This window comes from Talpa occidentalis, unplaced genomic scaffold (assembly GCF_014898055.3).
Source record: "Talpa occidentalis isolate TD23 unplaced genomic scaffold, MPIMG_talOcc4v2.1 talOcc4.5, whole genome shotgun sequence".
Taxonomy (NCBI): Eukaryota; Metazoa; Chordata; class Mammalia; order Eulipotyphla; family Talpidae; genus Talpa; species Talpa occidentalis.
The window spans coordinates 137,121,912-137,134,551 of record NW_023604861.1 but is presented as its reverse complement, the minus strand read 5'-3'; the positions used below and the strand labels follow the sequence as shown (position 1 = coordinate 137,134,551).

The 12,640-nt window shown below is 52.8% G+C and overlaps 1 protein-coding gene across 5 annotated transcripts in view; it reads left to right on the top strand.

The window, feature by feature from the left end:
* The window catches only part of ASAP2 (ArfGAP with SH3 domain, ankyrin repeat and PH domain 2), a 122,079-nt gene that overhangs the window by 83,182 nt on the left and 26,257 nt on the right, over positions 1-12,640 (top strand). For all 5 annotated transcript variants that reach the window (XM_037528544.2, XM_037528543.2, XM_037528546.2 and 2 more), the window contains exons 10-15: positions 2,809-2,912; positions 2,991-3,060; positions 8,810-8,897; positions 9,608-9,656; positions 9,737-9,903; positions 11,937-12,070. In XM_037528544.2, coding sequence (XP_037384441.1) covers positions 2,809-2,912; positions 2,991-3,060; positions 8,810-8,897; positions 9,608-9,656; positions 9,737-9,903; positions 11,937-12,070 — 612 coding nt within the window. The remainder of the gene's footprint in view (positions 1-2,808; positions 2,913-2,990; positions 3,061-8,809; positions 8,898-9,607; positions 9,657-9,736; positions 9,904-11,936; positions 12,071-12,640) is intronic.

The following is a 12,640-nucleotide window of genomic DNA, read 5'->3' as shown; positions in this document are numbered from 1 at the left end:
GGGGTTGATGTGAAAGGGCTGACTGTGCTTGAGCAGGTGGCTGTGAAACCTGTGTGAACAGGTAAGAAGAGTGATCTTTGTTGGCTCACCCTGAGGATGCTGAAGTAGTTTTAAAGCAGGTTCAATTTTATATTAAATAGACGATATTCCTCTTTTTTGCAACTTTTCAGTTTTATACAATAGCTTAGCTAGGGGTTTGGCCTGCATTTTTTTCAGTGGTTCAAGAAATGCCTGGTCTAGAGAACAAAACGGTCATTTCTTCCTTCCCTCTGGCATCGGGTCAGGCTCTGTTGAAAGAAAAATGTCCTTTATCTCATGCGCAGACCTGCAAAGAGTCAGATTAATATGCTCGGCCTGGACGCCCTCAGCACTGCTCACGCGGCTTCTCCACGGATTTTGTGCAGTTTTTTTCCTTCCCAAATCAATAGGCACATTTCATGGTTGTGCAGTTCAGTCTTTTGACAGGTTTATTTTTAGTCTTTCATGGAGATTCATATAGGTGAGCACTATTTCTCCATTTTCCCTTCGCTGCATTTATTTCCAGTAATGTTTAAATCTGGGTTTTCGCTAGACTTTTGGTGCCCTTCTGAGAGGGTGTGGACTGAGCCATCCTCTCCCAGGGAGTGAGCTGCCTGCCCTTGCTGTACAATGAGCCCCCAGCGCCACCTGGCCCCCCGTGCAGAACCAGGCCCCCTATCCTTCTGGGTTTGCATGTCCAGGCTCTGTTGTTGGCCAGTAATGGAATGTCCACCCCCAGTTGACTGCTGTGTGGAAGCTTCTTCCCCAAAGTTGTCCCCCATATGTTGCGGAGTTTAAGAAGTCAATGCTAGACAGCCCCCCGTGGTCACAGACTGGAGAACTGAACACTGTCAGCAGGTCAGTCCTCCCGCCGCTGACCCACATTAGTAAAATTCCAGCTGCCTTTTGCAGAAATTGACAAGCTGACTCTAAAAGTCTTATGGAAATGCAAGGGGCCCAAATAGCCAGAACAGCCTTAAAAAAAAGAACAAAGTTGAAAGTGTCACTCACACTTCCTGATTGCAACCCTTAACCACAAAGCAATGATAATACAGCTTTTATAAATGGAGTAGATGGTATTTAAAGTACTTAAAATAGATATTTAAATAAGCACTTAAAAACTTTGTATGTAAACAGAAAGACACTGTAGAACCTGCATAAGGTCAGATAGATCCGTCAGTGGAATTGAGTCGAGAGTCCAGAAAGGGGCCCTCACGTGCTGGGTCAGTGGTTTCAGCAGGGACCCCAGCATTACCCGACGAGGAAAGAATAGTCTTCTCAGCAACCAGTGTTGAGACACTTGGGAGCCACAACAGGTACAAGAATGGGTTTGGACCTCACACCTTATCAAAAATGAACTCACAATGGATGAAAGACCTCAGCGTAAGTGCTGGACTGTCACACTCTTGTTAGACGGCTCAGAGGTGCGTCTCTGTCACCTTCCACCAGGCAGTGGTCTCTGACGTGTGACATCTGAAAATACACACAACAAACTGATAGAGACTCCATCAGAATGAAAGTCTTTTGTGTTTCAAAACCTTTGAACCTGTCATGAATCCAGTGTCTTGCTTGGTTTTGGATCTCAACCTGCCTGTCCCTCCACCACTTGACCCACTTTCATCCTGGCTGCATGATCTGTCCTTGTCCCCTGGGGGATGGGCCAGCTTCCCCCAGCTCTCCAGGCTCTGTACGCCTTCCCCACTGCTTCCAACCCCTCACCCCCTCAACACCTGCCTGCTCCTCAGCACTCGGCCTCCACACCCTCAGGCCGTCCTCCACAAGCTGCTCACTTTTCAGGGCACCCATTATAGGGCACTAGCTTTGTCTTGTAGGCCTTGCCTGCTCCCCCCAAGGACAGCCAGCTACCTGGTGGCAGAGACTAGTCCAGCCTTGTCTCTGGGAACACCCTGAGGAGCCCCATGTCTGTGCGAACCCTTTGTCATTTCTGTACCTCCTGTGATGAAATGCGCTCACCGGGGGTTCTCCCCCGCAGACAGGGGCTTGCACTGGTTGACTGGGGAGCTCTGCTCACGCTTGGCTCCCTGGTTTCCGTGACATCTGCGAATTTTCAGCGCTGACCCTGGCTCAGGATGCGGGCACACCCTTCAGATGCCAGCGGAGCATCTGCTGCTGTGCACTCTCGGCTGGGGTGGTCCCACACCATCACAGATTCAAAGGCTGGAGTTTCCGGAGTGGCAGCCTTAGCCAGATTCTCAGCCACCTTAGCCACCCCGAGGCTGAGTTCCCCGTGGTCACTGCTGGAAGCAGTCCGGCTCAGGGCCGGCCCCTCTGCTGGAATCAGGGCACGCGAAAGGGACACTGGTCAGTACCTGTTACGTTCTCCAAGTTCCCACGCATGGCCCTTGTCAGACTTCCAGCTATTTCCTGTCCTTACTGGGTGTCATTTTCCCATTCTCCAGGGAGGAAGGTGCGGCCGGGAGTTTGCCACTAGTGTCGAGGAGAGGGGCAGGTGCTGGTTTGGGCTCTCGCTTGAAAGCCCATCTTTTCCCGCACTCATGGCACCTGGTTCTCTGGGCTCTTTTTGCCACATGGTCCTCTGGAGGGCACAGGAACTCAGTGACGTCGAGCCAGGTGATGCCCATCCTCGGGGCTCGCCACTGCAGGTGGCGTTCACGAGCTCCGGTGTGACCTGTGTGTCCCTGTGTCTGGTGTGATGAGCAGGGAAATCGAAACATGTTAAGGCCTTGCGTCTCCTTTGTGCACTGCTTCATCTTTTCTTTTAATTGGGATCTGGACGGGACTGAAAACAACTTCTGAAACACTTTTCAGGACTCACAACTCCGCCAGAGCGCAGCCTATAGCTTGCATCAGCCTCAGGGAAACAAGGAGCATGGGACCGAGCGCAACGGGAACCTCTACAAGAAGAGTGACGGGTAGGTGGCAGGGGGCGGGGGTGCAGCAAGCTCCTTGCCCGTCCAGGCTGTCTCACCTCTTTCCCCTTTATCTGTAAGGATCCGAAAGGTGTGGCAGAAGAGGAAATGCTCTGTGAAGAACGGCTTTCTGACCATATCCCACGGCACGGTGAGTGTCTCGCGCCCCCAAGGCCCCTGCAGTCATGGGGCCAGGGGGAGAACTTGGCACGATACGGGAATCTCTCCCCTTGCATGCACACTTGTTCCACTTGCGCACACGCGCACCTGCACGCCTGTTCTTTGTGGGTTAGGACATTAAGGGCGCGTCCTCTGCTGAAGACAGCTCAACTGGGTCCCTTCTTGGTCTGGGGCACCTGCCGACCACCCCGCCCCTTCTAGCCGGGGTGCCATTCTCTTCCTCTGCCCGACAGGTGGGCACACCCGATGAGCTGGGGCACCTCTGGACCCTGTCCCTTCCAGAAACAAAATCAGCAGGCCCCTTCCCAGCTCTTCTTGTCTCTGAAAATCGAGCCTCTAACTAGGGAGGCCACCCCTTCTCCAAAGGGAAATAGCGTTTATGTGCCCGGCTTCGGAGCATCAGGAGTCGAAGAGGAGAGATTTCCATCTCCAACACTGGATTCTAGAAACCTCACTCACCGCGCCAGCCTTTATCAGCCCTGCCCTGTCACCGGGCGACAGGCCCCACGCTGGGCACCGGGGCCATGTTCCCAGATCATGGGAGCCCCTGAGTTGGCTTTCTGGACCCGGGAGTCTGGCCAGTTGCAGACACAGCCCTCAAGCCCCTGTGCCTTCAGCTCGCCTTGGGGCGGGGCCTGGAGGAAGCGGAGGTGTTTCTGGAGCTGTAACTGCTTCCTTGCTGATGAGCACACGGTGAAGGCTGGCTTTTCTGTTCCTCACACAGAAGGTTGTGCGGTCGTGACACTGGGTCTTCACCTGACCGTGGTCATCCCCAGTCCCCCACAGGCCCCTGAGAAAGGCAGCGCTGGGCAGAAGCACAGTCTCTTCTGAGCCCAGAGAAAGGTCATGGCTCACAGAGGGTTCTGGAGAAGCAGCCCTCTCTGCACTCACAGTGAAGAAGCAGTAACCCCGAAGGGGGCCTGGGGCAGGCGTCTCTTCCCCTTCGCAGTCTCTTCTGCGGGAAGGGAGAGACACTGATGTCAAGTGTGGTCTGCGGGGCTCTGGGGGTCTCTGGGCCACAAGTCCTAGGTGGCCGACTGTGTTTCTCGCCTGTCGAGTTAGGCCTTTTCTCTTTTCCATGTTCAACTCTCACCGGCCTTGCTCGAGATTCCCTCCCGGGCAGGACGGTTCGCATCCCCACCTGGCGTCCTGTCCACCAAGGCACATGCCCGGGGGCCTGGGCTGAGTGCCGCAGGCCAAGGGTGCACGTGTGCGGGGTCACCCTCCTCTTTAAAAGTGGAAAAGGGGAGAATCTGTCCCCATAGGACAGATTTTTCCAATGGGCCCTTCCCACATGACAGTGGGAAGGCACTTCCAGAAAGATGTACAGCCCCTTCCACCCTCCATCCCTCTCTTGCACTCTATCTTCAAGAGGCAGCTGACCAGGTGACTTCAGCCCGTACGTTAAGTAGGAATCAGTGATGCCATGTGGGTCCATATTTCTCTAGCGGGAAATCAGTGATGCCGTGTAGGGTCCGTGGTTCTCTAGCAGGGACTGGGAACTGTCCCAAGCTGGGTTATGCCTCCTGAGCAGAGACCCTCCTCGTGCTGGGGCTTTTCTTGCTCGTGTGTTCAGCGGTCTAGTGCTTCAAATCCAAAATGAGAGGAAAGCTGTTCTATATCAACCAGCGTAGCAATAAATGTTTTATTTTAAAAGCAGAAAAAATAAATAAGACAGAACGTGGGTTGGCAGTTGGCCCGGCCCCTGGCCTGCCCGAACACCTGTGGTCTGTGGTCTGACTCCAGACGCCTGCCCCACCGTCGTTGGCTTTACCTCGGCCTCACCGCCTCCAGGCCGAAAGTTTATTAAATAAGACTGAGTTTCACTCCGTGCTGGTCTGGAGCTCTTAAGTCATCAGGTGTTTGTTTCGTGACAGCTTCCTGCTGGGCCCAGGGCCTGAGCTCTGCCCAAGCAGTTCTCCCTCTGTTGCCGAAACAGAACAGGCTTTGCTGCGAGCACATGGGCGGCCCCTGGCTCCCAGGGCGTGGGCTTCCTCCAGCAGACATACAGGCTGCGCACGCTGAGTGCAGAGCCGCCTGCAGTTGGCCGCCAGCACAGTCGGAGCAGCCTCGCTAGGGGCTGACAGCTTGGCTTCACACAACCAGCATGTTCCTCAGTGCTGTGTGTATAGTGAGGGACCTCCCTGGGGCGCTGGGTGCCTCCTCCTGCCACAGCCACCGGCCTGGAGGTCTGGGAGTGGCCAGTGCATGCACCCCACCCAGGGGCAGGTGGGCTCCACCCTTGGCCTTGCCAGGAAAGCAAGTGGGCACATAGAGCACCGTGCCTTGAGGCACACATCTGTTCTTGCCTTTCCTGGGTGTTCTGCATGTTCTGGAAAGCAGAATCCTTGCATGCACATTCACTCACTCATGCACACACTCATATACACACACGTGCACACGTGCTAACCCTGCTGCATCTGACGAGTGTTCTCCAGTGACGTGAATTAACCTTTGCCCTCAAGAGCTCACGATGCCGTTTGGTTGGGTTTGGCTTTGATTTGGCTCCCCATGTGGCCTACCTGTTTAGCCGGCATCTCCCCAAATATGCTAACTTACCATCAGGCTGGGAAGGGGAATTTTTCAAAGACGTAACTGATGAGGCAGGCGTCTGCAGATCTGGGCCTCAGCGGAGAGTCTGGGCTTTAAGTCATGGAGACACAGGGAGCCTCTGCAGTTAGAAGGACCCGTTCCTTCCAGGAAGGGCAGCCATGGGGAAGTGGCTGTGGTGTTCTGTACACCAGTGGCAAGGTCATGGGAACGCGGGTCTGAGTTCCATGGGCGCCAAGTTGGTATCCCCGCAAGCCAAGGCCAGTTGTGTCCACTGGCAGTGGAAAGAAGTGATCCTGGGGACAAAATAACTAATTAGGTGTCCTCTTTGCCAAATCATAGCTTGCCACATTGCCAAGACTGTGTTAAGCTAGAAGAAATGTCCACTGGTTTTTACACAATCTAAAAATGTTTTTAATCATCAATCATGCAGAAAGAAGAATGTCGATTTCCTTTCAAAACGCCTGAAAATTGGGAAAAAATAAAATCACATGAATAAAATGGGAGCATCCCAGGCGACTCCTGCCTTGCAGGCAAACCCCGAGTCTCTGGGTTTGCGTCCTCCTTCCCGAGCTGCTGACCCAGAGCTTCTCAAATTCAACGTCTGGTGACTAGACCTGGTCTCTGCCTGAATTAAATGATGGCGTTGTATTTTCCCAAGTTGCAGCAGAGAGGAAATTTAGTGGATAAGATCTTGTCTATTTAAATTTTTCTCCCATAAATTTTTCTTACAGCTCTGATCAGCTAATCCTTAATCAGAGTGAACAAATAGCAAACAGTTGTGACTGTGAGACTGAAAACAGCTGATACAGGTTATGATGGTCAGCATCTGTGCTTTGTGGACATTCTGAAGGCTCTTGTTTTTAAATATGTAGGCACATTTCTCCTTGTAATTTTTACTTAAGATATTGACACTGGTCATTGGCCCTGTTTTGGGGGTGGTGTTCATACACTGCGGAGTAAGAAGTCTTTGATGGTAGTTGAGTCGGCAAGAAGAATTTCACTTTTCCTGTAGCACAGGGGAATCGAAAGAGCAAAAGTTAGAGGCAGAAAGGCCAGAGGTTAGTTTTTAAACGTGATTCTTTGCTGCACTAAGAGATACTTAAAGATGAATCCAAGGAGGTGGCTCTGCTCTGCGGAGAGCCACATGGAGGGTGGGAGGGGGGTGGCTCCGGGCCGGATGGGCTCGGGCAAGGGTGGATATCACCACGCCCAAGCTGTATGACCTCAACCTAATTGTCCCGCAGCTCCAAGCCAGTATCTTTATCTGCAAAATTGGAGTAGGCCCTACCCCACCAGCCAGTAGAAGATTTAAATGAATTAATTCGTTAGACACACTTAGAACTCTTGCTTTGTGACAACCTGGATGCAGCTGAAGGGGGTAATGCAAAGTGAGATAAGCAGAAGGAGAGAGACAAATGCCGGATGGTCTCACTCATATAAAGAAACAAAACAAAGGAACAGACCAAAACTAAACCAAACAAACCTTGGAAATCTGCAGATTTGAGGCCAACAGAAGGGGAGGGAGAAAGGGGGCGGAAACAAAGGGGGGAGAGGGCCCAGTGGTCTGTGGTGAAGAACTGTGGGTGCTTTGATGGTGGGTGTGGCGACATACTTCTGGGGTGTGAGCCTGTGCCCTGGATCACGTGCAGTGTTGTAAACCGGTACTGCTTCAATTTAGAAAAATAAAAAGAGGCTTAGAATAGTCCTTGCCTCCTATAAGCACATAATTTTACAAAATAATATTATTAATTGAATTAATTGAATAATTACTGTATCATTATCAGTAATAGCTGAATAAATGTCACTAATACGATCATTCAAAGTCACCTCATCCATGAACCTGTCTCTGTTTACCAAAGTGCACCAGGCCTGCTTACTGCTCCTGGGGACACCGGCCGTCTGGAATAGAGCAGGAATGCCAGCCGAATGCACCCCCACAGTTGTGTGACCACGGGAGGTGATGGAAAAGACAGATTTTAGGGCCCGATACCTGTGTTAAGGTTCTCGGGTGCCCTGGGTAATTCTGTCGGTAAAGGTTAGATTGATGGATGCTTTTGCTTGAAAAGTAAAGTTTGCAAACTGAGGCAGAGCTTGGCATCTCCTAGCACTGGCTTCTGACGTGCCGGGGATTCTGTTAGGCTTCAGGTAGGAGCCACAGCCCAGGAGAGTCCAGACAGCCCTGTTTATCCAGCTTCTGCTGATCCAGACTCTGTCCAACCCAGGTTGCTGACACAGCAGGGCTCGGGCCTGTTTTGTTGGAGACACACTCCTCAGCCTGGACCCGGGGCATTTAGTGGAGGGGAGTGGAGGTTCTCCCAGTGTAGACGCCTATATGGATCTAGGTTAATCCCACGTCCAAGCTCTTGCAGGCTCTTGGCCGTGGGAGGGGCGAACAAGAACGACCAGCGTCTAAGACATGTTTATTTTCTCTTTCTTCACCCACTTGGCAGATGGGAAGATAAGCCCATTCATATTTGGAGAGTTCTCCGAGGCGTTTCGCCATTCAGAATTTTTCCCCTGAAATAATCTTCTCATCCTCTGCCCTTTGCTTCCCAGACTAATTGTGGTAGTTTTTGAAATGGTGATAAAATAAGCCACTTTTGACCTTTCTCTGACAATACTGTAGTGTGATCGCTCGTTAGCATTGTTGAGGGGGTGCGTGTGTGAGCGGGGCGGGTTCTGTTGAAACGTAAGTGACAGATGGTTGGCGTTCAGGATTATGGATCTAGTATCTGTCATCACTTCAGAAAGGAGAGAAAATTATGTCTCTGTCATTTTTGCTCAGTGAGATTACTTCCCCAGTAAGTGTTTACTACACTCAGAAAAACAGTTTTTTTAACATCGGCAGAAATGGAGCGGGGCGCCCGGGTCACCAGCAAAGTTCCCGTGTCCGGAGCAGGAGTCGGCACTGTCTCGGAGCTTTAGTCTGGGAACATTTTGATCTTGGGGAGGCCACAACCCTCTGTGGGTTTGTGGGTACCCATTGCCAGGAAGGTTGCTCCCTTCTCCAGTAGAGCTAAGGTCTGGGGACCCTGCGCCTCCCTGCATGCAGTCCGCTCTGAAAGGACTTCGTGCAGACCCCCGGAGCCCCGGCTGCCGTGTCCTAAAGAGGAGTGCAGCTGCCTGGCTTTCCTTCCCAGTGTCCTCATCTTTCTGTTTCCAAACAGGCTAACCGGCCTCCTGCAAAGCTCAACCTGTTAACCTGCCAGGTGAAGACTAACCCAGAGGAGAAGAAGTGTTTTGATCTTATTTCACGTAAGTTTCTTTCTCAGCTGCTGGACCGCAGGCAGTGAGGGCAAGCTGCCTCCTGGGGCGCCAGTCCTATTTCAAATACTGTGAGCAGTTGATTTTCAGAGAAATCGCCTGGATTTCTAGCGGCATCCTCTCCCTTCCTGCCCCTCCCCACTGCCGCTGTTGTGGCTGCGTGAGAAACACTGCTGCCCGGTGCTGGCCTCTCCAGGGGGCCTTGAAGTCTTGTCTCCGAGACGGTTTATCTTGCGCACCGCAGAATTCATCTTTCTGCTTCTGTGTGCTGTTCTGTTTGGTGGCACACACAAAAGAATGACCACAGAGCCAGCTGTTGGCTTTTCCCTAAGTAGGCCAGAAACATCTCAGTTCCCCACTTTAGAAAGGCTTTTGCTATTAAAGGGCCTTAACTATTACTTTGGGGGGCCAAGTCTGGAGCAAGCTTGAAAGGATAGTGACAGTTTTCCTGGAATAGCTGCAATTTGAGGGGAGCTGCATGTCTCTAGTCTGGAGGGAGAACTAGGCAGATTCTTTAATTTGCATCACAAAACCACAAAGACCAGCGACTCAGCAGCATGGAAGGACCTCAGCATGAGAGCATGTTTGTGTACAGCTCACCCATTCCCAGCAGAGTTAAGACTGTTCCCGAGGTTAATGTCTGTGGGACTGTGTGCGGGTGACAGTCTGGGCTCAGAGCTGACGAGTCCTCTCGCCTGCAGATGACAGGACGTACCACTTCCAGGCCGAGGACGAGCAAGAATGTCAAATGTGAGTTCCTGTGCATTGGGGCTTCGGGCTGGGGCTCAGCAATCTGTGGGATTTAACCCAGCCCCACTGTGATTTTCCAGCTGGATGTCTGTGCTGCAGAACAGCAAAGAAGAAGCTTTAAACAATGCATTTAAGGGAGATGACAACACTGGAGAAAACAACATCGTCCAGGAACTGACCAAGGAGATCATCTCTGAAGTGCAGCGGATGTCGGGCAATGATGTGTGCTGCGACTGCGGGGCGCCAGGTGACCCAGGCCCTCCCCAAGCCCCCCAGGCCCCCCCAGGCCCCACAGCTCATTGCACACAACCCAGTCTGATCACCCCTTTTTTTTCCCGAGCACTAAGTTCAGCACAGCCTGGCCGCCCCTCACCCCGACTCACCAGCACACGGCCCGTCAGTGTGCGCACCTCCTAGGGCAAGGGTGGGGCATGGGCCCCGGCCTTCGGAACAGGACCGCGTGCAGATCGCCCAGTATCGCTAACAAGGCCTAAATGCTCTTTGGGGGTTGAAAGCTGAGACACACAACGAGGGTGGGGTCGCAGTGGCGGCTGTGCTGTTGGCTCCAGAAGTCGGGCGCCTGTGGGACTTAGCGCACTCCTGCCGCTGCATAGACGCTGCGGAGATTCTAAGGTGCTGTCAAGTGGGTGGCCTGGAAGAGCCCCCGACTGTTAGACTCTGGTTTTCCTGGCCGGAAAATGCAGCAGCCGGGAGATTCTTTTCCAGCCCCTCCCACCCTTCACATTCTGTGAAATGAGATCTTTCCCTTTGCTTTTCAGAAAAGCCGGCAGTGTTGCTGGTTTTAACAGCAATCAGTTGTCTTCCATTCTAGTTAAGATGCGGTGGTCTTGTGGCCCAGGGAGCCGTGGGCCAGCCTTTCCTGAACGCGTGTGAGATGGGAAAGGTGGTAGCTTAGGGTGGCCGTTTGCCTTTGCGTTCCTCTAATTCTATGCCAATTTTTTTGAAAAGCAAACAAAACAGAGCCAGAGTGGATGGCCGAGAAGGGCCGTGAGCTTCCCGTTCCCCTGGAGACTAGATCTGGGCATCATTTGAGGAATTACCTCTTGAGGTTTGGACCTCTTGAAAAATACCTTTTTGGCAGGAGATGAGGTGGAGAGTGGCCCGTGCTGAATCGTGCTGCTTCTTAAGAGAAGGACAGAGCAGTACGTGGCCTTTTTAACGACTTCCATCTAGAAGTCGAAGTTAGGTACATTTTTGTTCAAAAGGCTGAGGTGAGGTGGGTGAGGCAAAGACTTGACGGGAAGTAGGCTCAGTGCCCTATGACCACCCACATGCCAGGAGCGACCCAGGGTGCGGGAAACACGGCTGCGAGGGCTGGGGACGTGCCCTGCTGATGCCCGGAAGTGTTTCCTCAGGTAGATGACGTCTTTCACAACTTGAACACTTGAAAAGTAACTTTCCAGTGAGCTTACTGACCTCAGTTGCCATAATTACATAGTTGCCATGAGTGTCTTAGGGCAACAAGCTATTATTTCAAAGAGGAAGGTACTTGTGGGCTCTGCCAGCACGCCAGTGTGTTTGAGTTGTCCGTTTTCAGCAAATTCAGCATTCCTCTGTCAAGCATATCTGAGTCCCTACTGTGTGCTTGGCTTCCGAGAGGGGGTAACTGTACAGTGAGGGGCGGCACAGATACGTGTGCATGTGGGCGTGGCCTGACTGCACCTGCCTGTGTCCTCCCCATGGCCCCGCACCTTTCCAAGCATTGTGAAGACACCTGCCTCCTTGGCCTCCTGAGGCTCCTGCCTCCTCGGCCTGCTGAGGCGCTCACCTGTATGAGGCGGGGGCCTGGCAGCACAGCTGTCATTTCTGAAGCCGCATTAGCCCTCAGTGTTTGCTCCCGGTCGCATTAGCATCTTCATGAACACGCAGGCTTGTGTGTGTTTAGCCTGTTCCCCACCGGGCTAGATGCCAGCACTAGGCCCCATGTCTCTCGCTCTCTGTTGCAGGCACCACCTGGTGACGCCCTTGGTCTGTGCTCAGCAAGGTCCTGGAGGGCCCCGTGGCCGCTAGAGGTCCCCGTGCCCCTCTTGCACACAGCACCTCTCAGGAAAGGAGGGGATGGAGGGGGTGGAGGGACCAGGAGAGGAGAGAGGACAGCTGTGTGCACACGTGTGTGTTGTGTGTAAATTGGTGGTAGGTGTGGATGAATGAGGGCCTCAGACGCATCGAGGATCATGAAATCATGCCTAGAACTCCTCGTCCGCAACAGCAGAAGTTCTGTCCCCGACGTCTGCTCACTGCAGTTCTGTTCTCCGGCAGATCCTACCTGGCTGTCGACCAACCTGGGCATTCTGACCTGCATCGAATGTTCCGGCATCCACCGAGAGCTGGGTGTGCACTACTCCAGGATGCAGTCCCTGACGCTGGATGTTTTAGGGACATCTGAGCTGCTGGTAATTCCCCAGTCCTTCACTTTGGGCGGGACTTGAGGTCCTGAAAGCTGAGGGTTTTTTGGTTGGTTTTTTTTTAAGCTTTATTTTTTATGTATACAAGAGCTGGGGTACAGGCCAGAGGCATGGGAGGGTGAGAGGATTCACCAGAGACAGAGTGGGGAGTGGAACAGCAGAGAGACCGACAGCACTGCTGAGGGAGCAGCGGGCAAGACAGGAGAGGTCTGCTGCACCATGTGGGAATCTTCCTGGCTCGCCAGGAATTGAACCCCAGATGCAGAGGCTGCGGACAGCTTCACAGCGCTGCGCTCAACCCGCTGCGCCACCGGGGAGGCCCCTGAAAGCTGAGTTATTTTGGCATGAGAATCCATCTTGTGAGAATCCATTTTGTGAATGTGAGATTCCGCTGGGCTGGCAGGGGGCACCACGTTGCCAGATGGTCGTGGGCGACCAGAAGCGCGCTGCGGACTCCTCCCACCGGCTGCTGCTGGTTGAGGTGCTTCTTATTGCCAAGCTGAGTTCATGAGTGAATAAAATGAAGTCAGAAAGGAGGGTAGAGACTGGCCTGGGATT